General features: G+C 49.4%; 1 protein-coding gene and 1 pseudogene across 1 annotated transcript; both read right to left on the bottom strand.

Annotated features, from left to right (window-relative positions):
• Nucleotides 1-759: 759 nt before the first annotated feature.
• On the bottom strand, nucleotides 760-2,337 carry LOC123171198 (F-box protein At5g07610-like). Its single transcript, XM_044588809.1, has 2 exons — nucleotides 2,049-2,337; nucleotides 760-1,968 (listed from the first exon to the last, which is right to left on the bottom strand). Exons 1-2 carry the CDS (start codon nucleotides 2,199-2,201, stop codon nucleotides 1,567-1,569), a joined length of 555 nt encoding a protein of 184 aa, XP_044444744.1. The 5' UTR covers nucleotides 2,202-2,337; the 3' UTR covers nucleotides 760-1,566.
• A 761-nt stretch (nucleotides 2,338-3,098) lies between these two features.
• LOC123168373 (galactose mutarotase-like) lies at nucleotides 3,099-25,741 on the bottom strand (annotated as a pseudogene).

Genomic DNA, 25,741 nt, shown 5'->3' with positions numbered 1-25,741 from the left:
TCAAATAGGGGGCTAACCAGAAAACAAAGCGTTACGGCGCAAAACAAAGAACACCAAACAGGGTTGGAAAGGTTCAAGTTCTCACGAGTTAAACAGGAGACATATTAGTCTCCCAGAATCTCCTAAAATTCAGATGTATATAGCCCTCCCACGCTTTTGCGCTTAAAACTTCATTGGCGGGTACAAGGTTTCAGCAACCATTCAGGAGAACGGAGCTTCATTGCCAGGCAATGCAAAGAAGTTCGGATGCAACATAATTCCGATAGTAGAGTAGCAGTAAGCACTGAAGTGTTTGGCGATCTGCAGCTCCATCTGGACTGGCTTTTCCATGTACGTTACAGCTTATACACAGACTTACAGAGGTGGATAGCAAATTGCATACTGAAGATATGCTTCCAGGAAATTAAACATTCCAAACACAGAATATACTGTCTCACATTTGCTCCATACGAGGAGCTAAAAGAGTGACATCAATAATTATTACTCCCTCCGTCCCAAAATGTATCATAGTATTAAAGAACGTCTTACATTTCGGGACGGAAGGAGTACATGAAAGCAGATACATTAAGTGACTAGGTTTATTATAACTAAACATTCTCATCGGAGGGTCAGTAACAAATTCTTCATGGCCATCCAACAATGCTGAAAGAACCAGAAGAACATGCACCCATAAGTGCATTTAAGACTTGTCCAACCCACATCTTCAACTAGAATATTGGGCGTATACCCAACAATTGATGTTTACAAACACACCGGAGCCATGCTAAATGTGTAAACCTTCACTGACTGATGTCCATTCCGCAAAACAGGGAGTGTAGGGTAGAGCTTTCGAGAATTCTACAGAAGTGAATATGACTTTCTGATTATCCATGTTGTATGATAGTATCTTCTCCCTACCGTCAGTCAGGAAAATCAAATTACATTCTGGATGAATTGCAAACATTGAGTAGGACTTACCGTTTTCGTGACAATCCCTTCCGAACAGTTCAAAACAATTAACTACCCACTTTAGGGTCTAGTGACCACTATCATAATTCTCTAGCACCCAAACAGAGAGTTGACCATCATATCGATTCTCTATATGCCAAGCATACAAGTGTCCCTTAGACGGCCCAATGAAAGCACGAACATAGTTGTTTGTCATGCCAGGTGGCATTTTAATTTCCCCCCAAGCATTCCTTTTCATGTCCAGTGTGACTATCGAATCATAAGCAGGGAAATGCAGAGTGCCATTCAACAAGGTGCTATGCCTTCTTCCAAAATTACTAACTGAATCTACGCCAATATCATCACGCTGACCATGCATGGAAGTCCATCCTCCAGTTTCTGATGAGTAGATCATTTCCATGGACATGCCATAATAAGTGTTCAGGCGCACAAACACAACGAAGCGGGACGGGGTTGCCGGGTCAAAACCCAAGATGTACTTGCCTGGGCGGGAACACGAAAGGTGGCCGGGCAATTCTATAGGAGGCAACACGGTCCACTCCCGAGTAGCAGGATTGCAAATAACATAATCGAATTCCGCAACCTCGGGCCATCTGATAAACATCCACGGATCTAGATCTAGGCGATAATTCCAACCGCAGTCCCTAGGAGGGCGTGATCTCCAGCATGGCAGAGGAGAAGGCTGGTGCTGCATTGTGCGACAGCGAAATGTTTATATGTGTTTCCCAAGAAAGGGAGATCATCAAGGTCGACCATAGGAGCACCTTTCCCAGACAAGTTCTGGAAACGCCAACCAGGGCGCAATGTCTTCCAACCGTGATCGAAGTAGAAGAAGCCAGACAAGGTCTGCGGCGACCTCTTGCGGATGTCGGGGTCGGAGCAGAGGGCGAGCCACTCCTTGGACACGCACTTGAAGTGGCACAGCGACGTGTATGGCACCCATGACAGGATGTCGATGAGAATGTCCTCCAGGAAGCTCGCCGCGGGCTGCCCATGCTTCTGTTTCTTCTGCTGCTCCTTCTAAAATTGGTAGAGACAGTTCATTCAGGTTCCCAGTGCCATCTCATAGACCTTAGATTGGAAGGAGGATGGGAGCAAACCTCAGACGCTGGGGGAATTACGGCGAGGCCAGGCAGCAACGGTAACGGCGGCCGGGGCGAAGAACGGGATGGGTTCTCGTCGTCCCCGTCTCCGTGGGCGGTCGCCGGTTCCCCGTACCTATGGTCGCCCCCGCATCTTCCTCCTAGCGGCATTGCCACCTCCGGTTCGGCGCCCACGGCAGGGGACCGTCACCGGCCGGCGGCGCAGGTCGGCTCGTCGAGGGTTTGTGAAGGGGAACGGACGAGCGGCGGCGGGTTGGTTCGTCGTCAATACCTCGTGAGAAGAATGGAATTGTTAAACGGGCTGTGCTGGTGAGTTCGGCCCAAATAGTTAGTTCGGAACTTCTGGTATGTTCTGAGCCCGCCCTTCAAGTGTTACTTGAAGTTGTCTAAAAAAAAGTGTTACTTGAAGTTCTGAGACACCCTTAGAACCTTTGAGATGGAAAAATAAAGGCGGCTGCGGAAATCAGTCGGGTCATGAGTCATCCGATCCCGTGTTGTGTGGCCGTCGGATGGGTCAACGCGGCATCCATGCGTCATCCCCCTCTCGTCATTCTTCCAAAACACAACGCCCACCCCTGCTTCGTCCTTTCTCTCCCACGTGTCGTCGCTCTGCCAGGCACGTCGGGCATTGCTCACAGCCACAGCTTCCTGTCGCACCTCGTTGTTCCGTTGCAGCACAATGTCACTGAGGCAAAGGGCATTGAAGTGGCGCCGCCGCAACATCGCTTGCAGCATCGGCGGGCGTTGCAGTAGAGGTGGTCCCCATTGTCACGCGGTCGCCTCCAGCCCCGGCAGGGTTGCTGAAGCAGTGATGATGTTGCATGCCGGAGTGACCCAGAGTGCATTTTCTAAAAGTATTATTTTCATTTTTTTGAAAGAGTGACCTTGAGTGTATTTTACTCTTCAATAAAAAAGCTTGAACCTGCAGCATGCATGTTTTTATTCCTCCCTTGCATCTTAACCGATCAAATTCAGACGGTACACAAACACAAAAGAGCGACTGTGTTGCCTGACGAACGACCGAGCTCGGGTACCACTAGGAGTACTCTAGAAGGAGAACTTGAACACCATGTGATGCCTGTACACCTTCCCCGGCCGAACGATCTGCGACGGGAAGCTTGGCGGTTCACGGCGTCGGGGAACCCCTGCGTCTCCAGGCAGAGCGCGCCGTAGCGGTCGTTAGACCTTGCCGCCCTTCCCCCTCACGCCGCTGAGCCCGTTGGCCGTGTAGAACTGCACCCCGGGCTGGTCCGCGCACAGCTCCATCGCTCTGCCGGACGCGCCGTCCCGGACGACCGCCGCCCGCCGCAGGCCCCCGCCGTCCACGACGTAGTTGATGCCGTACCCATTGACGCCCCGGCTCAGGAGCCCCCGATGCGCGAGCCCACGGTCGCCGGCCTGCGGAAGTCGTAGGGCGTGCCGGCCACGGGCGCGAGGCGGCCCGTCGGGATGAGCGCGGCGTCCACGGGCGTGTACCGGGAGGCGAAAAGGCGGATCTCCTCGCCGAGGACGCTGCCGCTGCCGTGGCCGCCGAGGTTCCAGTAGGCGTGGTGTGCCAGGTTCACCGGGGTGGCCTTGCCCCGCGCCGTCGCGTTCATGCACACGCTTAGTACGTGCGGGCTCGAGAGTTGGTACGTCACGTGCACGTCCACGTCGCCTGGAAACCCTGTTCAAGTTCAGCTACTTCGTTAAAATCAGAAGTGAAGATCGGGGAGATTCCGATCGGGGAGGGGACTCAGGTGCGGTTTCCATGTCACGTTGTTTTGGTCGGCAGGGGATTGAGTCCCGAGGCGGAGGCGCGGCGTGAAGCGCAGATCAAGGCGGAGGAGGAGAGAGAACGTCGGGAAGGGAGGCGGATTAAAGCTGCGGCACGGAGCGGAGCGGCCATTCCCTCCCCTCTCGATGAAAACCACCTCCCTTATCTCTCACGAGCAAGCTCTCCGAAGGCGGGCGGTCATGGATTCCTGGAAGCAGAGACTCGAGAGGAGGGCTCTGGTGATAGCCAACGACGACGAAGAGAAGCTGGCGAAGCTGAGGGAGATCATCTCCAGGTTCTCGACGGAGAACAATCTGAAGGAGGCGGCGGGGTGTGCCTACCGGAGGCTCACCGAGGCGGAGGACTGGCGCCTCACTCTGTCAGGCGAGCCGGTGGGGGCGCTCCGAATGCTGTTGTGGGCGATGGAGGAGGCGGAATCAGACGATCAGATGCAGGCCATGAAGTGGATCGCGTTTTGTTCGCGTCGCACCGTCCCTGCGGATCCACCTGGATTCGTGGTCGGCGCGGTGATGGGTCTCCCCGCCCCAGCTCTGGTGGCGCCCAGGGCTGCAGTGGTGGAGAGGCGGCCAGATCTGGGGCGCGCCGAGGACAGGAGGGGGATGAAGCTTGGGATGAAGAAGAAGATCCAGAAGAAGATGCCGTTGGTTCTGAGGAGGTCACCGCGCTTCCCTCGCCGTTCCCCACGCCTGCTCGGTCTCGCTCGCTCCCAGGGACGGGAGTAGGGGCCTCGCCGGTGGGCGGCCGCTTCTGGCTGCTCGCCGGTGAGGTTTCCGACGAGGAGACTGGGCTCCCGTTGGATCTGCAAGGTACGATCCCCCCTATTTCCAAATATGGCAGTGAACCTACATCGATAGGTGATAATAGAAGTAATAATAAGAAAAAAAAGCGGCTGATAGCTACAAAAATCATAGAAAGTAGCGATGAGAAGTGTGTTAACAGCCCTGCTCATGGGAAAAAAAGAGAGAGATGCTCGCCCCTGATCAGGTTTTACTGGGAAGGGAGGTTGTTAATAAAATGAGTAGAATTCAATATGCCCAAATTCCAGATTTCTAGTCTAATGAGGCAAACTATATAGAGGAAATGGAAATCACCAATGGCTTGGGTTGTTGTGTGGGGGATTACTCTGCCAGAGAAAGAGAATTTGGGGAAAGTGAGATATGGGGGCAAAATGGGCAACGGGGAGAAACGCCTTTGGTAAATACGCTTTCTGAAAGTTTTGGCAGTATAAATAAAGCGCCTCTCTCCCTGTGGGGGGAAGAGTGTGACCCCCTGGAGGATTTAGGGTTTCCACCTCTTCCGCCGCCACCAGAAAGAGAGAAAGTAGAAGAGATGAACAGAGGTTTTGGGAACAATCGTGGAGGGGGAAGATTCAACCGTGGTGGTAGAGATGGCTTCCATTACAGAAAGAAAGAAGAAGATGTGGACAGATACAAAGGCACTTTCTCTCAGATTGGTAGTTCAATATCCACCATTGGGACTTCTAGCTACTAGGGGAATGGAGGCGGGACGCAGCTCCCAGATGCTGGTAGAACTACAGAAGACAAAGATAGAGAGGGGGCAAGCCAGAGGCTAACAGAGCCGGATCTGAGGACAAAGGTAAAGATCCTGCCCCTGGTGTCATTCCCCCTCCTGAATTTCTTCAACAGCAACAGTGGTTTGGGGCTCTCCTTGCCCAGATGGCACATCAGGGGGTTGGCATGGTAACTGGAGCTGACAAGCAGCAAGAGGAGGGGAAGATGATTGAGGGTGAGAGAGAGAAAGGGATACAAAGCAGAAAGGTTAGCTACGGAGGAGATATGGATAATGGTTCTGGATCCAGGCAAAGCCAAAGTGCTTGGGGGGGGAAGCAGATTTCCACAGAGAGAAGGCCCTGATCTAGGAAAAAGTGGGAACAACTTCAGAATTCCCTGTAATAAGTGCAAAGATTCAGACATCAACCTAGAGATTGCAAGCTTCCTAACTGTATCATCTATGGAAAAAATTCTCACATCACTGAAGATTGCAACTGGATGAAACAGATTAAGCCCCTGCCTAAATATGTCGGATATGCAGCCAGAGGTTTGGGAGTGCTCTTGGTTCAAAATTCCAAGGAGGTGGTGAGTAGTGAGTAGATTAACCTGATGGGAGTTGTCACTATTGCCTCTGGGGAGATCAATGAGACACAATTCTTGGAGGGGTTTAACTACATGTTCAAATGGGACTGGCAATGGAGATGCAAAAAACATGGAGACATGGCTTATCTCATGAGGTTCCCCAACAAGAGCAGACTGATTGAATTACACAAGTTTGGAAACTTTAACCTGCTGGGGACAAAGGCTGTCATAAATGTGGATAGTTGGACCTATGATACACAAGCCATAGGAAAGTTGCACACTATGTGGGTGAAATTTGGCAAAATGCCTGAGTGTTTCAGACATTTTTTTGGGGCTTGTGAAGTAGCTGCCACTGTTGGCCCAGTCCTGGAGATAGATACGACAACAATTTTGCTAGAAAAAATCAGAGCCAGGGTGGGAGTGAGAGATTTTGAAAAAATTCCTACACATACTGAAGTAACTGAGAAATACCTCATGATATACAGAGTCACCTTGGAACTTGAAAAGGTGGTGGAACAGGAGTGGTATGAAGATAAGAGGAAACATATGGATGTTGAAACAGACAGAGAATGTGAAACTGCAGACATGAGGAAAAAGATCAAGATTGGTGGAGTAGATGCTGAAGGAAACAAAGAAAACATCTCCCTGGGAAGTGTGGGACTCAAGCAATTTGAGGAAATGAGGAAAAAATGAAGAGATCATGAACATTCAGAAAGAATATCTAGCTGAGGTTGGCTTGAGGAAAAAAGTTGAAGCTGATTTAGATAGACTGATACATAGAATTCAAGAGATGGAGGAAGACAATAACAAACAAGAAACCTGGAGGGCTGTGGAAGAAAAGAAATACACTTCATGGGAAGAGGAGAAGAGAGCTAGGATGGATATTATCAAGAAGCAGCAAGTGATGATAGACAAATGCATAGAAAAAGTAGACCAGTGGGATGAAAAAGAGATCTTTGGAGATGATATGGGAGAGAAAAATGACTCTGATAAAGATAATATTCAAGATCCTCTGATAGAAGACAATTACACTGAACCAGTAGATTATAATGCTAGCCAGGATTCTGTGGAATCTCTGGGATCAAAACTGGGGATCTCTGATAAAGAGAAGAAAGAAAAAGACAAAGAAGGACCAACCAGAAGAAGTGACAGAAATCTAGACAAAAAGGACTCCAAGATTGAAGATCTGGCTAAGGAGAGAGCTACTGACAAGGATAACTATGGTAAGTCCCAACCCTTACTAAGGATCAAATCTCTTTGTTTGAAATGGCAGAGAAAGTGGGGGTGGAGCTGGGGTGTACTATTGACCTGGTCAGCCAAAACCTAGACCTGATCTCCAATATGGAACAGGCTAGAAGAGATATATATCTACAAAACATAAGAAATCAAGAGGAAAAAGAAAAAAAATGAAAGTTCTCCAAATCTAATTGATATTGGAGATGCTAAACTAGAAGAACTATGCTCAGGTCATGATCACTCTGATACAGAAATGGATCTTGATTACTATGACACCTTGAGGAAAATATTCTCTAGTAATAAGAAAAATAAGATTGGCACCTCAGCTGCTAGTGCTGGGAAGCTTGCTATATCTTTTAGGGGAGGGAGAAAGAAGAAAAAGAAACAATGAAAGGAATATTTTGGAATGTGAGGGGGATTAGACAGGACACAAAGAAAAACTTTATCAGAGAGGCAATCATAGAAAAAAAAATTAGATTTTGTTGGCCTTTTGGAGACCATTAAGGGTGACTTTACAAAAAATGAATTGCACAACCTTGCTGGGGGAAAAATTTTCTCTGGGAATGGATTGCCCCTCGAGGCAAATTTGGAGGAATATTGGTAGGAATTAATAATGATAATTTTGACTTGATACAAGTGGAAAAAGGCACATATTTTATCAGAACACTACTTTTTGATAAAAAGCTAAGTTTAGTTGGAACTTGGTGACTGTCTATGGTTGTTGAGGATATAGACCTTAGAGTCACCCGCCAGGAGGGGCCGGGTTACTCGTACGGTCATTGCCAGAAGCCCGGAGCCAAGTTTCAAGACGATGGGCCAGAGATGGGCTGAGACCCGGATATGGCTTAAGGCCCGTACTTACAATCATTATTATAGTAGAACTTGTAGCGTAAGGCAAGCATAGTTTAGAGTCCGAGCCGGACACTCCTGTGAGCCGGCCGGGACTCTAAGGGCTGCTGGGCGTGTTCCTCCCTATATAAAGGGACGACCCGGCAGCGGTTTAAGGGCGACAACAATCTCATCGAGAGCCGGGCATAGCTGTTTAGCTCCCTGGCGATCGTAACCCTAATCAATATCACCTCAAACTGGACGTAGGCTTTTACCTTCACCGTAAGGGGCCGAACCAGTATAAACCCTCGTGTTCCTTGTCCCACATAACCCCTTCAAGCTTCCTAGTTGCGATGGCTCCACGACTAAGTCCTAGCTCGAGGACATCTGCCGTGATAATTCCACGACAGTTGGCGCCCACCGTGGGGCCAGCGCACGGTGGATTTGAGTTCTTGAAGGGCAGCTTCGAAGGGCTCAAGGGATATGCTGTGGGCCGGATGACCAAGAGTCGTCGCGGCAAGCTTTACATCGACAATGCAAACTGGGGCCCCGACGCCGGCTCAATTGAGTACGGGTACCGGGTCCCCTTCGGCGGAATTCACGTTTTCATTGGCAAGATTGGTGAGCCAGGCCCAGAGCCGGGTCTCTGAGCTGATCTCATCGAGACGGCTCAGCTTGCGCAACCCGCCCAGGCCCGGCCTGCCTTAAGGCGCGCCTTTGTGGGATGCATCCATGGAGGGCCCTCTGATCCATCTGGGTCTGGGGATGAGGTGGCCGGCGGCTCTGACGGCGAGTCGGCCACTGATGAGTCAAACTCGTTGTACCAACTTCAAGATGGCAGGCTCATGGGTTGTTCCGATGGCGACAGTATTCCGGACCTTTTTGAGCCGCCAAGTCAGGTTGGAGTTTTTATGGCTGGTGCGCAGCCTGTTCAGAACCCCGCTGCTGGATCGGGAAACCCGGTGCCTTCTCCGGCTCAGGTGCTAATGGATCTGACGGACAAGATGACGGCCCTGTTAACCGCCACAGTTGACCCGGCAGATCAAGCTCAGCATGATGCGGAGGTGGCGCAGTTAAAATTGGATCTGATAAAAGCTAAAGAGGATCTTGCAGCAGAAGGGATCAGGCTGGCTGCGGAGCGGGCGGCTCTCGACGCCCGGACTCAGCTGATTCAGGCGCAGTCCTTCCAACTCACGATGGATCAGAACGCGGCCAATGAGGTCATGAGAAGGAGGCATCAGAAGGCCCAGTCTCGACTCCCACCGGTTTACGATCCACGCAATCTCTTCAACACGCTGGGTGCAGGGTCTAGTAACCCGCCAGGGGTCATTGCGCCCGGGTCTGGACCCCTTACTCAGCCACGGGTGATGGGGCCTCCCCAGGTGCCCCCTGCCCCGCCTCAGTATGTGCCAATACCCCCGGGTCATTATGATAACCCGCTGGAGAACATGGTGGCTGTGGCAGCACGACTGGCGGCTCTCCCCGTTGACGGCGATTCTCCGGCGGCCATCGAAACTCGCCGGGTCAGGGAACTCCTGCAGACGGCGCTGGCGCAGCAAGAGGCGTACTCCTACAGCCGGGACAGGATCCACTCGACTCCTCGTCCAGGCCAGAGCCCGAGTTATAGCCGGCACATGGTCTCGGCAACCGGCTCAAGCAACGTCCGACTCCATGACCCGCCCCCTGGCCATGGCCCGGCTCACAATGGAGCCTTTTACGCAGCGGACCAAGCACGGCAAGAGGCGGAGCAAGCGCCCCAATTGACGGCTTACCAGACCCCACCGGCTTATCCAACGACTTCCGTTGATGTGGGTATCCCTACCAGGACCGGGGGTGTCCCTTGTTTGGTGCCAGCTATCCGTAATGAACGTCTACCCAAGGACTTCAAAGGCCCTAGGAAGGTGCCTAACTATACAGCTGATTTACAGCCTGCAGCCTGGATTGAGAGTTATGAGATGGCTATGGAATTGCTGGAGGTCAGTGAGGCGGCCATGGCCAAGTATTTCACCATCATGTTAGATGGAACTGCCCGCACGTGGTTGAAAGGGCTACCACCGAATTCCATTGGGTCTTGGGCTGAGCTGAAAGCCCGGTTCATCCAAAACTTCAAAGATACCTGTAGGCAGTCTATGTCAATTGTGGATTTGACTAACTGTAAGCAGCAGGAGGGTGAATCCACGACCCATTGGGTTCGCCGGGTCAAGGAGATCATACATTCATCAGATAAGATGGATGCCGGCTCTGCAGTCTTAATGTTGGAACAGAACTGTCGCTTTGTGCCCCTAAAGATGAAGCTTGGGCGGCTTAAGCGCGACTGCACAGATATGGGTACATTAATGGCGGCTCTTGTCAAGTACGCCGATTCCGATGGTACCAAGGATCCCCCTTCAGATGATGAAAGGACAGGGAAGGGAAAGAAGAACGACAATGGCAAGGGTCCTCAGTTTAACCCGGGGAACCCAGGAGGAGGCAAGCGCAAGGCCGATGGCAGCCTAGAATTTGTAGCCAATGCCAACTCCCAAGGTAATAACCAGCGACGCAAGGGGAGGCCCCCTCCCCGAGGTGGCGGATCAGGTCCGACGCTGGAGCAGCTGTTGAATGAACCTTGTCCAAGGCATGGCTCTAGAGAGAAGCCAGCGACTCATCTGTGGAAGGATTGCGCGATCATGAAGGCCTTTAAGAATTACAATGGCCCGGGCGGCGGTTCAGGTGCTGGCGGCTTTCATGGCCCGGGCGGCGGCTCAAATTCCTGTCCTCAGAACGGTCAAGGGGGCTTTAATCAACAGTCTGGTCAGGGTCATCAACAGCAGCAGGGGGGTTATCAGACCAATCCAAAGCAGCTAAGCGGTGGACAGTATCATGTATTTACCACTAGTCTGTGCAAGCGAGATCAGAAGATTCACAAGAGGGCTGTGAATGCTGTTGAGCCGGCAGTCCCACGCTACTTACGATGGTCTGAGCAGTCCATAGTGTGGAGTAGGGAGGATCATCCTCCTCGGGTGGATAACCCGGGCCACTTGGCCTTAGTGGTGGCTCCTCAAGTGGGAGGATATAAGTTCACAAAGGTGCTCATGGATGGAGGCAGCAGCATCAACATCCTCTATTATGAGACTTTCCGTCGTATGGGGTTGGTTGATAAGAACCTCAGTCAGTCCAACACTATCTTTCATGGTGTGGTACCTGGTAAGTCGGCTTATCCAGTCGGCAAGATCGAATTGGAAGTGGCTTTTGGTGATGAGAACAACTACAGGGTGGAGAAGTTGACCTTTGAGGTGGTCAAGATACGAAGTCCATACCATGCTATATTTGGACGACCGGCTTACGCCAAGTTCATGGCACGGCCGTGTTAGGTGTACTTACAGCTCAAGATGCCGGGTCACAATGGGACCATTACGGTTCACGGCAGCCGGAAGGTGGCTCTGGAGTGTGAGGAAGGTGATGCAGCTTATGCAGAGTCTGTTTGTGCTACAGAGGAGTTGAAGTTTTACAAAGACAATGTTGACCCAACAGACATGACCTCTCTGAAGAAGCCGACTACGGAGACTGAGCCGGCGATGAAATTTAAGTCGGCTGAGGAAACTAAGCTTGTTGATTTTGTTCCAGGAGATTCATCTCAGCAGTTTAGCATCAGTGCCAATCTGGATCCAAAATAGGAAAGCGCGCTCATCGAGTTCATCCGTGAGGATAGGGACATCTTCGCGTGGAAACCTTCTGACATGCCAGGTGTACCTAGAGAACTCGCTGAGCACACTCTCAATGTTGATCCGAAATTTAAGCCGGTCAGACAGTTCCTTCGGCGGTTTAATGAAGAGAGGCGAAAAGCTATTGGTGAAGAAGTGGCCCGGCTCTTGGCGGCCGGGTTTATTGTGGAAGTTTTTCACCCAGAATGGTTGGCTAACCCGGTGCTCGTACTCAAGAAGAACGGCACCTGGCGGATGTGTGTGGACTACACGGATTTGAACAAGGCGTGTCCGGCTGATCCTTTTGCCCTCCCCCGTATTGATCAAATCATTGATACTACGGCAGGTTGTGCACGCTTAAGCTTCTTGGATGCTTATTCCGGGTATCATCAGATTAAGATGGCAGTTAAGGACCAGGAGAAGACGGCGTTCATCACTCCCTTTGGAGCCTTCTGCTATGTGTCTATGCCCTTTGGGCTCAAGTGTGCACAGGCGACTTACCAGCGTTGTGTACAGAATTGTCTTTCTAAACAGATCGGGCGCAATGTTCACGCTTACGTGGACGATATTGTGGTTAAATCCATCAAAGAGGAAACCCTGATAGATGATTTAAGGGAAACCTTTGATAATCTCCGGGTCTATAAGATGATGCTTAACCCGGCCAAGTGTGTTTTTGGTGTTCCTGCAGGCAAACTATTGGGCTTCTTGGTTTCTGACATAGGCATTGAGGCTAACCCGGAGAAGATCAAGGCCATCACCTCCCTGGCTAAGCCGGCGTGTATAAATGACGTTCAGCGCTTGGCGGGTCGCATCGCTGCTTTAAGCCGGTTTATAAGCCGTTTGGGTGAAAAGGCCATGCCCTTATATCAGTTGATGAAGAAAACTGATAACTTTGTCTGGAATGATGCAGCTAATACCGCTTTTGAAGAGTTGAAGAAGCAGCTGGCAGAGCCCCCGGTCCTTGCTGCTCCGGTTGATAAGGAGCCCTTACTACTGTATGTGGCGGTGAACGCACGAGCAGTCAGCGTGGCTATTGTGGTGGAGCGCAAGGAGGCGGGTAAGGAGAATCCGGTTCAGCGGCCGGTTTATTATGTCAGCGAAGTGCTCATTGAGTCCAAGCAGCGGTACCCGCATTGGCAGAAACTTGTGTATGGTGTGTTCATGGCGAGCCGGAAGCTTAAGCATTATTTTCAGGGTCATCCCATCACTGTGGTCAGTTCTGCCCCTCTTGGTGATATCATTCAAAACAGAGAGGCCACAGGGAGAATTGCTAAGTGGGCTATAGAACTTGGACCCCATGGTCTCAAATATGTGCCACGCACTGCTGTTAAATCTCAGGCCTTGGTGGATTTCATCAACGATTGGACAGAATCACAAGTGCCCGAGCAGAAGCCGGATAACACATATTGGACTATTCACTTTGACGGGTCCAGGCAGTTGGAGGGCTCGGGGGCTGGTGTTGTATTGGCTTCCCCTAAGGGTGACAAGTTCCATTATGTGCTACAGTTGATGTTTCCTTGCACTAACAATGCGGCTGAATACGAGGCTTTGCTCCACGGTCTTCGGGTGGCTAAGGAGATGAGTTTAAGCCGGGTAAGGTGCTTTGGTGACTCAGACTTGGTGGCTCAACAAGTATCAGGCACGTGGGATTCTAAGGATCCTCTCATGGCGGCTTATCGCCGCGAGGTTGATGCCATTGCTGGGCACTTTCAGGGATACCAAGTGGAGCACATTGATCGCAGGAAGAACGAGGCGGCTGATGCTTTAAGCCGGCTAGGCTCTCAGCGAAAGCCGGTGCCGCCTAACACTTTCCTGGATGTCCTGTATAACCCTTCAGTTAAGTTGCCTATAGAGGAGGACTTGGCAATCCCTGACCCGGAGGCACGACTGGTGGCGGCTCTTCATGTCATACCAGACTGGACAATGCCATATCTGGCTTATATAACCCGGGGAGAGTTGCCTGAGGATGAAACTTTGGCCAGGCAAATAACCCGGCGGGCTAAGTCAATGATCGTCATCGATGGCGAGTTACATCATCGCAGTGTTTCAGGGGCATTTCAACGTTGTATCTCCCCTGAGGAAGGCCAAAAGATCTTGCGGGAGATCCATGAAGGGGATTGTGGCCATCATGCCGGCTTAAAATCCCTTGTAGCCAAGGCTTTCCGTCATGGTTTTTATTGGCTGACGGCTCATGCTGATGCAGAGGACTTTGTCAGTAAATGTGATGGTTGCTAAAGGTTCTCACGACGGGCTCATGTGCCGGCTCAGGAGTTGAGGATGATCCCAATCACTTGGCCCTTTGCGGTCTGGGGGCTGGATATGGTTGGGCCCTTTAAACGGTCCAAGGATAAGAAGACCCACCTCCTGGTGGCAGTTGACAAATTCACAAAGTGGGTGGAAGCCGAGCCAGTTAGCAAGTGCGATGCAGCCACGGCGGTTCAATTTATGAAAAAGGTGATTTTCCGCTTTGGTTTTCCACACAGCATTATAACTGACAATGGCACCAATCTCTCCAAGGGCGCCATGGAGGAATTTTGTCAACGAGAGCATATCCGACTTGATGTTTCTTCAGTGGCTCATCCTCAATCCAATGGTCAAGCTGAGAGAGCTAACCAGGAAATTCTGAAGGGCATCAAGCCCCGGCTTTTGGTCCCTTTGCAACGGACGCCGGGTTGTTGGGTGGAGGAGTTGCCCTCCGTCTTATGGAGCATCAACACTACTCCTAACAGGTCTACAGGCTTCACGCCTTTTTTCATGGTTTATGGAGCAGAAGCAGTCCTCCCCAGTGACATCCGTCACGATTCACCTCGCGTGGCGGCTTAGGTTGAGACGGATAATGAACAGGCGCGCCAAGATGCTCTGGACTTGTTGGACGAACAGCGTGATGTGGCAGCAGCCCGTTCAGCGATTTACCAACAAGACCTGCGCCGTTATCATAGTCGCCGGGTCAAATCCCGGGTCTTCCAGGAAGGCGACCTTGTGCTCCGGCTCATCCAGGATCAAACAGATGCACACAAGTTATCCCCGCCTTGGGAAGGGCCCTTTGTGGTCAGTACGAACTTGCACAACGGGTCATATCACCTCATTGACATTCGGGAGCACAAAGATTCACGTAAGTCGGAGGAGGAGACCCGTCGGCCGTGGAACATAGCTCAACTTCGGCCTTACTACACTTGAGCTACCGGCTCTCGCGGTGTACATATTTGTCTCAGCCATGTATATATTATGATAAGCAATAAAGCAGGACCTCTGTCCTTTTTCCTCCTCCAAACATGCATGTGTTGTTTTCTGCAAGCTTACATGGTGACTTATAGGAGGATCCGGCTTGTGATCGTATTCGAATCTAGCCGTAAGCATTAAAGTCACTTGGGGGCTTCCTATTCAAACATGGGTCGTATTCGAACCAAAGAGAACATAGCTGTCGATACCCATTTGATTGGCAAAGTGCCGAGCTCATTGGGAGGTTATCTTTGGTCATATTTGAATCATAGTTTAACCCCTCTGAGAACCGACGTGGATCGTATTCGAATCAGCGTCGTTAAACAATTTTAAATCACTTGGGGGCTTCCTGTTCAAACATAGGTCGTATTCGAACCAAAGAGAACATAGCTGTCGGTACCCTCTTGATTGGCATCGCCACACCCACTGGGGGCTATGTGATCGTATCCGAATCTTAGCTTAACCCCTTTGGGCCGGGTTTCTGGTCGTATTCGAACCGGAAGCCCCTAAGTTCTTATATTTTGTCACAAGTTTACTCTGATTACGTCAAGGTGTGTACTGCCGGGTCTCACTTGCCGGCTTAATTTTGGTTTATCTTGTTAGTTGAACATCATGGATGTCATCAAGACAAGTAAATTAGAGTTAAGGTACCAACCGTGCTACCCGGGTTATTTAAACCGGAAGTATACTTGCAGGCCGTTAAGTGTGTTATCACGGCTATGTTCAGAGTATAATTATGGACGAGTCTTTTTTGATTCGTATTCCGGGTTATCCATCTCAAACACCTGATTCTCAGGGCGGTAAGCCGCCTTGAGACTTGTGATTTGCCTTTCTATGCAGATACTTAAAGGCACCTTTTAAGGTTGAGAAGAACAAAGGGATGGTTATGACCCGGAGAAACATCAAAGGGATAACTTCAAGGGATTTCAGCATTCATTACGTGCACGATGGCACGGCAGAGATAAATTGTTGCACCTATTCTATTACAAAATTCATCAAGTCTCAAGGATGGAGCATTGTTCGGTGAACCGCCAGCCGATTTATGATGCCTGCTGAGTCGAAGTCTCCGGCTCGTTCCTGTCCTCTCCTCCGGCTGATCCCAAGACTTGGAAAGTTGATGACTTCCAGTCGATGCCGCGGAGAGCTTCGAATTGGGCTTCTTCATCAATTAACCCCGCCGGGTCAATCTCTGGGGCAAAGGTGTGCTGACGAGCCGGCAGAATTAAACTCAGGTCTTCATAGCGAGGGGTTGGAATCCTCTGATTCTCCGCATTGTAGCCCGGCTGGTACTTGGTTAGATCAGTGTCGTCCCCGATAAGGGTGGCCACCGGGCGTACAGCCTTCACGCACGCTGCGAAGTCCTTCTAATCGAACGCTGAGCCGTCTTCCTTCAGGCTTGGATAACCCAGGGCGATGTCCGCCGGGTCTAGCTCCGGCAGAAATGCCTTGGCCCGGCTCAGCGCGGCGATCGCTCCGGCTCTTGCAGAGGCCCGTCGCAGCTCTTGGATCTGCTGAGGCAGAACGGCGAGCCGGCGCAGGACTTCGGCCAGATGAGTTGGCACCTCGTTGGATAGGGCCACCACAGCTAAGGCACGCTGTGACCCGGTGTAGAGCTGTTCCACCAGGGTGTACACGGCCTTTAACTTGGTGACCACGCTCTGGTTGAGGTTGGCACTCCTAGGACCTGTTTAACAGAGTCAGATAAGCCGGTGACAAGGATGAATCATGACATATACTAACTTGATGAAAGCCGGTGAGACGACTTACCGAAGATAGCAGCCACCATTTGGGAAACCTAGCGCTTTAGGCCGGAGAGCTCGGCGGTCTTCTCAGCGAGAGCCTTCTCCGCCTGTTCCGCCCGGGTCACCAGTGCGGCCTTCTCTTCGACCCAGGCTTTTCTTTCAGCATCAAACTCGGTCTTCAATTTTTCTTGAGTGGCGATGCTGGATACAAACTTGGCATTTGCCTTCCGGGTCTCCATCTCCTGCATCTTCAGCCGGCTCTTGAGATCCGCAAGATCCGCCTCTAGTTTCTTGCCAGCAGCCTGCATATATTTCCGGGTTAATTAACAGTCATCATATAAGTCCCAAGCGTTTTCCAAGCAAAGACACTTGGCACTTGGGGGCTAATGCATGTTGAACGTATCTATCTACATACTGCCGGCTCAATTGAGTAAGCCGGAACCTAAGTCTACAACATATTCAAGTATAAGTCGTCGACTTGGGGGCTAGCATGGCAAAGGTAATTATGCAGTAAAGTAAGAAGGCAGCAGAAGGATACCTCAGATTTTTGTTGGATCTGGTTGACCATGGCAACCTCGGCGTCCCGGCTCTTGTGTACTTGGCTGATGTAGCCAGAGACGAGCTCTCCAATGCTCAAGTCGGTGTAGCCGGAGAGGTCCAGGTTCACCCGGTGGGGCTGCAGCAACTCCCCCTTCGCGGAGCATTTGGCCAATGCGGTCGGTCTCCCCGGCTCAACGAATTCCGTCCGGGTCGTCTGCTGGTGGAGCTGAGCCGGAGGCCTACGGATTAACCAAAGCTTCGGTTGTTGCCTTGGTGGTCGGGGCAGGGGCCTCAGGCGCCGTGTCCATTGGAGTGGCGGCTTCGGGGGCGGAGGCAGTTGGCGGTTCTTGGACTGTCACCGCCGGCTCAGGCAAGTCCGGCACTCCGGCCGACTTGGTTTTCTTCACCCTCTTGGTGAGCTTTGCTTGAGCACTGAAAGAACAACAAAGGTTAGTACAAAGCATATGAGTAGAGATCAGAACGACATGAGATGATTGTTGTTACCCAGGCGCGGTCTTGAAAGCCAGCAGATATGACTGCATGGAGTCACCTGAAGAGGGGGAGGTCTCCTGATAATTGGAGTCAGAAGAGTTGAGTGGCTGACGGATAACACCCGCCAATGGATGAAAAGTGTACAAGTGAGAAAAAACCTCAGTGCGACGCTTCCTTGTTGCGTCGGGTAACCCGGCGGAGAGGTCAGTGTCCTTGCGGGCCCGGGTGTGACGCCGGCTTTCGTGAACCTACTGCTTCAAAAGAAATTGAGGGTCTTGATGAGCTAAAGGATGTGAAAAGCTTGCTTTCCGGGTTACTCTTCGGACTTTCAGCTGTGGCAAGGGCTCCGAGTCGGAGGAAAGTGACATTACCTCTTCAACCACCGGGTTACTGGCGCTGGTGTCATCCTGTCAATGAACAAGTGTTGATAAGGCGGACAGCAACAAACAACGAATATAGCAAGAAGTTAAAGGTTTTAGGGTTACCTCTGACTCGGAGCTCTCGCTTAATTGCATTAGCTCCGAAGCAGTGGGTCTGCTTCCCTTTTTGCGAGGGCCGGCTTTCTTGGCGGCTTTCTTCGCCTTCCTGGCCTTCTTGGCCGCTTCATGGTCATATTTGACCCGCCAGAACTTATCATCAGCCTGAAAGATACAATGATTGATTCTTAAAACGGTTCAGTTAAAGGATATACACAGACGAAGATAAAAGTTAAAGTCAGCGGCTTACCGCTGGGGCTGGATTGGTCTTGCAGAAGGGGGCTAACCCGGTTCTTCCGCAATCTGCCAGGCTCTCGTTTAGAAGAGCCTTGGTCTCTTCCTCTGCAACGTCTTCTGGAAGACCATTGCGACTGTGCCTCTGCGGGTCATCCTTTCGCCCGGTGTACTCACACATTAAACCGGGGCGGCGGCTTAATGGGATCACCCGCCATGAGATCCAAACCCGGACCAGGTCAATTCCGTTCAGACCGTTGCCTAGCAGGGCCTTGATTTTATTGATAGTTGGAAGCAGAGGCTGGCGTTCCGCTGCAGTCAGTTTGTCCGACAGCGGATGAGTCGGCTCTAGACGTGTTGGGCGAAAGCCGGGCAGCGGGTTTTCATCAGCCGGGGACGTATCTTGGCAGTAGAACCAAGTCATATTCCAGTCCTTGGGGTGGCTCGGCGGCTCTGCATAGGGGAACAGACAGTCCCTGCGTCGTTGGATGGATATGCCACCTAGCTCCAGACTTGGCCCGTTGGCGCACTCATTTTGGCGGTTTAAGTAGAACAGCTCTCTGAAAAGCAGCAAACTGGGCTCTTCTCCAAGGTACACTTCGCAAAAGACTTGGAAGTTGCAGATGTTGGATACGGAGTTGGGTCCTATATCCTGAGGCCGTAGGTCAAAGAAGTTGAGCACGTCCCTGAAAAACTTTGAGCCGGGCGGTGCGAAGCCCCGGCTCATATGGTCTGCGAAGATCACTACCTCCCCGTCCCTTGGCTGTGGTCTCTCTTCCGACGGGTCAGGCGCACGGTAGGACATGATTTCCTTCTTAGGCAAATATCCGGACTTAACGAAATTGGCCAGGGTCTCGTCGGTGACGTTGGACCTCATCCAGTTGCAAGTGATGGGAGCCTTGGGAGGCATGGTGAAGGTTGGTGGTCTATGATAAAGAGAAAAGTGTCCGGGTTAATTATAAGCCGGAGATCTATTGTTTAAACTAAGATGGCGGCTTATGAAGGGGACTAATGATATATATTCAGATACGGTGGGTTATTTAAGCCGCAGGGGGATTCAGAGTAAATTGGTTATCCACGGCTTTACCACAGTTAAGCCGGAAGATTCTACAGAGCATGGTTTTCTTTAAACCGGAAAGTTCTACGGCGCGTGTTTTCTTTAAGCCGGAAATGTAGGCCGCCAAGATTCAATGGGTGCAGTTTTTACTAAGTGTGGTAAAACAGGTTTCACATGTTGCAGTAACTTTTTTGGATCAAAATGGTCGGGCAAAAGGAAAATTTCTAGACCTAGAAACAGCAGTGAGGGAGTACTTGGGTTCAAACAGAGTTCTTATGCAGTTCAAGGAAGGCTACTTGCGTGTAAAATGGATCTTAAACGACCACCGCACTAGTTCTATGCAGGACTAACATCAAGCAGGAGCAGTAACTAGGAGAACTACCGAACTTGCGGGCAATGGTGACGAACACGAAGAACTGGAGGAACCCTACTGCAGATCTACTCTACGGGGTGGTGAGAACTTACCGGAGCTGAAGAGGTGCGGGAGTCGCCGCCGTTTGTCTGGTCCGGGTCAGGGTGATGCAGCGGCCAAGGTTGACGAAGACCGGAGGCGAGACGACGGCGGCGGAGCACGAGCTCAGTGAGAAAGGCAGCGGCGCGAGGAGGAAGAAAGGAGCGTGAGAAGAGCCCGTCGGGCTGGCCTATTTATAAGGCGAGGTCATAAGTGGGCGCGAGATTCAAGGAGACCACGGCGTGATTATCTCCCCCCCACGACGCCTCGATTTTCGGAATGACAGTAAAAGCAAAGATCCGTTGCGGATCTGGCGGAGTAAAAAACAGACTTAATGGAGGATGACATCACGGTGGATTATCCGGAGTCCAGAGGATGACGTCACTCCGGGTTATGGCCTTCACATGAATGGTAAGCCGGAGATTTTTTTTGTCAGAAGAGTTGAAGATTGACATGAGCCGGCTCAAATCAATCTGGGGCCTAATGTTGAGGATATAGACCTTAGAGTCACCCGCCAGGAGGGGCCGGGTTACTCGTACGGTCATTGCCAGAAGCCCGGAGCCAAGTTTCAAGACGATGGGCCAGAGATGGGCTGAGACCCGGATATGGCTTAAGGCCCGTAGTTACAATCATTATTATAGTAGAACTTGTAGCGTAAGGCAAGCATAGTTTAGAGTCCAAGCCGGACACTCCTGTGAGCCGGCCGGGACTCTAAGGGCTGCTGGGCGTGTTCCTCCTTATATAAAGGGATGACCCGGCAGCGGTTTAAGGGCGACAACAATCTCATCGAGAGCCGGGCATAGCTGTTTAGCTCCCTGGCGATCGTAACCCTAATCAATATCACCTCAAACTGGACGTAGGCTTTTACCTTCACCGTAAGGGGCCGAACCAGTATAAACCCTCGTGTTCCTTGTCCCACATAACCCCTTCAAGCTTCCTAGTTGCGATGGCTCCACGACTAAGTCCTAGCTCGAGGACATCTGCCGTGATAATTCCACGACAATGGTGATGCTCAAAGAGAAGGGAAAGCAGCTTTTTTAGCTGAATTATCTAGATTGTATCAAGATAACCCTCTCCCTGTGTCATTGGGGGGGGGATTTCAATATCATTAGAAACAGTGCAGAGAAAAATAAACCTGGGGGGTGGATCACTTCAGCTTTGTTTTTAATGCTATTATTGAACATGCTGGATTAAGAGACATCCCAATCAGTGGGAGACAATTCACTTGGGCAAATAATATGCCAGACCCTACATATGAGAAACTTGATAGGGTCTTGGTATGCCCAGATTGGGAAGATTAATACCCCATGACTATGGTCACAACATTAGAAAGAGAGATTTCAGATCACACTCCACTGCTGTTGGATTCTGGTGAGCAGAGAAATGCTCCTCCCATTTTTAGATTTGAAAATGCATGGATGCATATGGAAGGATTTAAGGAATTTGTGGAAAAAAACTGGGAGGTGAGGTGTAATGGATCTAGTATGGACACTTCGCAAAAAAGACTCAGAAACATTAGACAAAAAATCAAAGGGTGGGTTTTAAATGCTAATGCTATGTATAGGAAAAGAAAGAAGGAATTGTTAAATATGCTGGACATGATAGATAAAATGCAGAATTGAGAGGGATTAATGCCCAAGAAAGAATTATGCAGAAAGAATTGAGAAGGGAATTGAAAGAAATCTTCAAATTAGAAGAAATCAAGTGGTTACAGAGATACAAAGATAAGGAAATCAAAGAAGGAGATTCCAATACTAGATATTATCATGCCAAAGTGAATGGGAGGAGAAGGAAGAACAGGATTGTCAGGTTAGAACAGGATGAGGGTGTGATTGAGGGAGAGAAAGAACTGATTGAGTATATCACTACATTCTATAAAAATCTTTTTGGTCAAGCTGAAAACTCTACTATCAATCTCAACATACAAGGGTCTGCAGAGATCTCTCCTCAAACACAAGATGAATTGGTTAAGGACTTCTCCATGGAAGAGATTAGGGAAGTGGTGTTCTCCATGGAAAAAAACAAAAGCCCAGGCCCTGATGGATTTGCTATTGAATTCTATCAGAACTTCTGGGATTTAATCAAGAATGATATAAAAAACATTATGGATGATTTCCACAGAGGTGTGGTTGATTTAGCTAGGTTGAATTATGGGATCATTACCTTGGTCCCAAAGGTCAAAGATGCCAAACAGATCCAGAAATTCAGACCCATTTGCCTGTTGAATGTCAGCTTCAAAATCATCACTAAAGTCCTGATGAACAGGCTTAGTAAGGTTGTTAACCCCATCATCTCCCCCATTCAAACTGCTTTTGTGAAAGGCAGATACATTATGGAGGGAGTGGTGATCCTACATGAAGCTATAAATTCAATCAAAATGAAAAAACAAAATGCTATGCTATTTAAGGTAGATTTTGAAAAGGCATATGACAAAATCAAATGGCCTTTTGTCCATAAAATGCTGAAACTCAAAAACTTTCCTGACAAGTGGTGTGACTGGGTGATGCACACCATGAGGGGGGGACAAGTGGGTGTGAAGGTAAATGACAATATTGGAAAGTTTTTTAAAACTTTTAAAGGGCTTCGCCAGGGGGACTCATTATCCCCCCTATTGTTTGATTTAGCTATTGACGCCCTGGCCATTATTATGGACAGAGCTAGAAATGAGGGATTTATTAAAGGGGTTCTCACAGACAATCATGAAAATGGAGTGAACATGCTGCAATATGCAGATGACACCATATTCCTAATCCAGGATGATGAGGTGTCAGCGAGAAATCTCAAATTTATTCTGACTGCTTTTGAACAAATGTCAGGACTCACAATTAATTTTCACAAAAGTGACATATACCTCTTTGGAGAAGCTAAGGACAAGAAAGATATATATCAAGAGATTTTTACTTGTGCGTTTGGGGAGATGCCACTGAAATACCTAGGCCTACCAGTCCATGATAAAAGGATCAGTAATGGGATGTGGAGGAATGTAACTGAGAAAATAGAGAAAAGATGTGCGTGCTGGCAAGGCAGATTGCTCAATATTGCTGGCAGAGTCACATTAGTACAGTCGTGCCTAACAAATATTCCTATATACATGATGTCTTTCTATCTGCTCCCTGTTGGAGTCAGGAAAAAAGTTGATTTCTTCAGGGCGAGACTGGTATGGCAAGCGGAAGAGGATAAAAAAAGTATCATTTAGTTAACTGGAAAACATGCTGCCTTCCTAAACAACAAGGAGGTCTCGGGCTAATCAATCTAGAGAAATTTAACATTGCCTTGCTAGCTAAATGGATTTGGAAACTAGAAGCTGAGGAGGGACTTTGGCAAGATATCATTAGATCTAAATATATCCAGAACAAATGCTTGTCAGGCATTAAAAAAAGACAGGGGGACTCGCAATTCTGGACTAGCCTGATAAGTATCAAGAATTTAGTTTTCCCTCACATAAAAAAAACTAGGGGATGGGAGAAATACCAGATTCTGGGAAGATTGGTGGGTGGATGACAAACCACTAAAAGAGGCATACCCCTCATTGTATGCGATTAGCAATGACAGAGAAATTACTGTGAGAGGGGTGATTGAAAAAGGGTGGAATGCTATGTCTTTCAGAAGAAATATAGATGGAGGCTATGGGGGGCTGTGGGATAGCCTTAAAAGAAGATGTGAGGACATATTAATGCACGGGGGCAGAGACAAGCCCATGTGGATGCTCAATGCTAACAGAATATTCACTGTAAAATCCTTATATCTACACCTAGTTCGTACTGACATGGGTTTTCCACACAAATTCCTGTGGAAAGTCAAGGTACCTGCAAAAATCAAGTTCTTTCTTTGGTTGCTAAGCAAAAAAAGTATCCTTACTAGAGACACCCTATTGAAAAGAGGATGGAAAGGGGACAAACATTGTGTGTTTTGTGGACAGGAGGAAAACATTGATCATCTTTTCTTCTCCTGTTCGGTTGCCAGAATCATTTGGAATCTGGTGAGATGTTCATTTGACTTTAAGAAAACTCCCATAAACATTGACGACTGTTTTGGGGGGTGGCTAAACAATTTTAACAAAGAGAGTAAAAAACTGGTGTTGATTGGCACTTCTGCTCTGCTTTGGGCGATTTGGAATTGCCGCAATGACATTGTGTTTGATAAGAAAAAAGTAAACGACCCGATTGGGATTGTTAAACGAATATGCTGCTGGATTACTGATTGGGCAATTTTGCAGAAAAAGGGCCCAGGGAAAAGAATGCTGACGTTGGGGGCAAGACTCATCGAGCAGGTGGCAAGTGAGATCTTCAAAGCTTCGCAAGGATGGCGCTTCGGGGTTCCGCGGCTGAAGGATTAGGGAAGCTGCGACATTTCAAGAGCTTGCTGCTGCTTTTGCTTTAGATTTGTCTTCTCCTCCGTTTAGCCTTTTGTGATGGAAACTTGTAATGATCTGACTATCCGGGGGGTGGGGGGCTATGTCCCTGGCCACTCCTTGAGCGGGTTTCGCTTTTACTCTTTGTTCTGCTTCTTATTGTAAGACTTCTAGACTGCTCGTGGCTTCGGCCTGGTTTCTATAATGGAAATCGGAGGGGAAACCCTCTTTTGCTCAAAAAAAGAAGTGAAGATCTCCTATATTTGATGAAAGAGGAAATTGCACAAATACACAACTTTTGGGACTGAGGTAGCACGAAACCGCAACTCTAGGGAATTTTAACAGAAAACCAAAACTCCAGGATTAATCAGTAACAAAAAATACAAATCAACCAGTTCTATCTTACAAAAACTATCCAAATTTTGAATGGCTGGGCTAAATTGGCAGAAAATTCCCCAGATTGATCATTTAGCATGTTTTGAATTACTGAAGTTTTTTCAGTTTTCTCTGAAAACTTTTGATTTTTTTAAAGAAAATTTGACCGATTCTTACAAAAGCTGTCCAAATTTAAAAACGGCTGGCCTGAATTAGCTGGAAAAATCCCAGATTGATCATTCAAGACTGAACCCACATGTGCAATCTCCTCTCGATGAAAATGTCAAATTGTAAGGGCTCCAAATTCCTTACCTTGCTCTCCGTCGAAGCTATGATAGTACAGAGTGATGAACGGGGAGCTGCCATCGTCGCCGACGTGCTCCTTCACCGTCCATACGACCTTATCGAATCCCCGGTGACCACCTAGAGAACAACAGACAGGCAGAAAGATGATCGACCACAACTGGATCATAGGAGGAGGGGAGGGAAAATTTTCCTCTTTGTACGCGTACCGTGTAGCGTGTTATTGCCATCGTTGGGAACCAGCCGGTAGGGTTTCCCGTCCAGGGTGAACCGGGCATTGGCGATCCTGTTGGCGACGCGGCCGATCAGCCCTCCAAAGTAGGCGGTGCCATTCTGCACATGCACAGTACGCACGATCGAGATACAAAAGCAGAATCAAACTTTGTCAGCGGCTAAAGAAGAAGAACTGAACCATGCCGTGTTAGGGAAAAGGAACAGGGGCGTCTATGCATGCATGATCTTACCACATATTCAGCGACCGTATCGTAGCCCAGGATCACATCCCCCAAGTTTCCTAGTACAAGGGAACAAGAGTGAGAACCCAGTTATTTTGCAGAAGTAACGAAAGGGAACAAGAGTGAGATTTACATAACACCAAGTCCCGGAACCCTTGATTTGAAAGAAAGAAGCGTGTCATTCATGTCATTACCTCTCGAGTCGGGGAGAATCACGGACATGAGGGTGGCACCCCAGTTGGTAACCTTGATGGAGAAATCCCCCTTCGTCAGCTCGTGGACACCGACGATCTTCCTCTCGGCCGCCGCATCAGCGCGTCCGGACAGCCCAAGCGCCAGAAACCACAAGGCAAGGACAGAGACGAACAAAGCTCTCGCCAT

Source organism: Triticum aestivum, chromosome 7D (genome assembly GCF_018294505.1).
Source record: "Triticum aestivum cultivar Chinese Spring chromosome 7D, IWGSC CS RefSeq v2.1, whole genome shotgun sequence".
NCBI classification, from domain to species: domain Eukaryota; kingdom Viridiplantae; phylum Streptophyta; class Magnoliopsida; order Poales; family Poaceae; genus Triticum; species Triticum aestivum.
This window is presented reverse-complemented; position numbering and strand designations above follow the sequence as displayed.

What these genes read in the sequence shown, in the direction of transcription:
- LOC123171198 (XM_044588809.1), bottom strand. Translation starts at nt 2,201, where the DNA reads ATGCCGCTAGGAGGAAGATGCGGGGGCGACCATAGGTACGGGGAACCG. An exon ending in TAATTCCCCCAGCGTCTGAG is followed by an intron (nt 1,969 to 2,048) that starts GTTTGCTCCCAT and finishes TACCAATTTTAG; the next exon opens with AAGGAGCAGCAGAAGAAACA.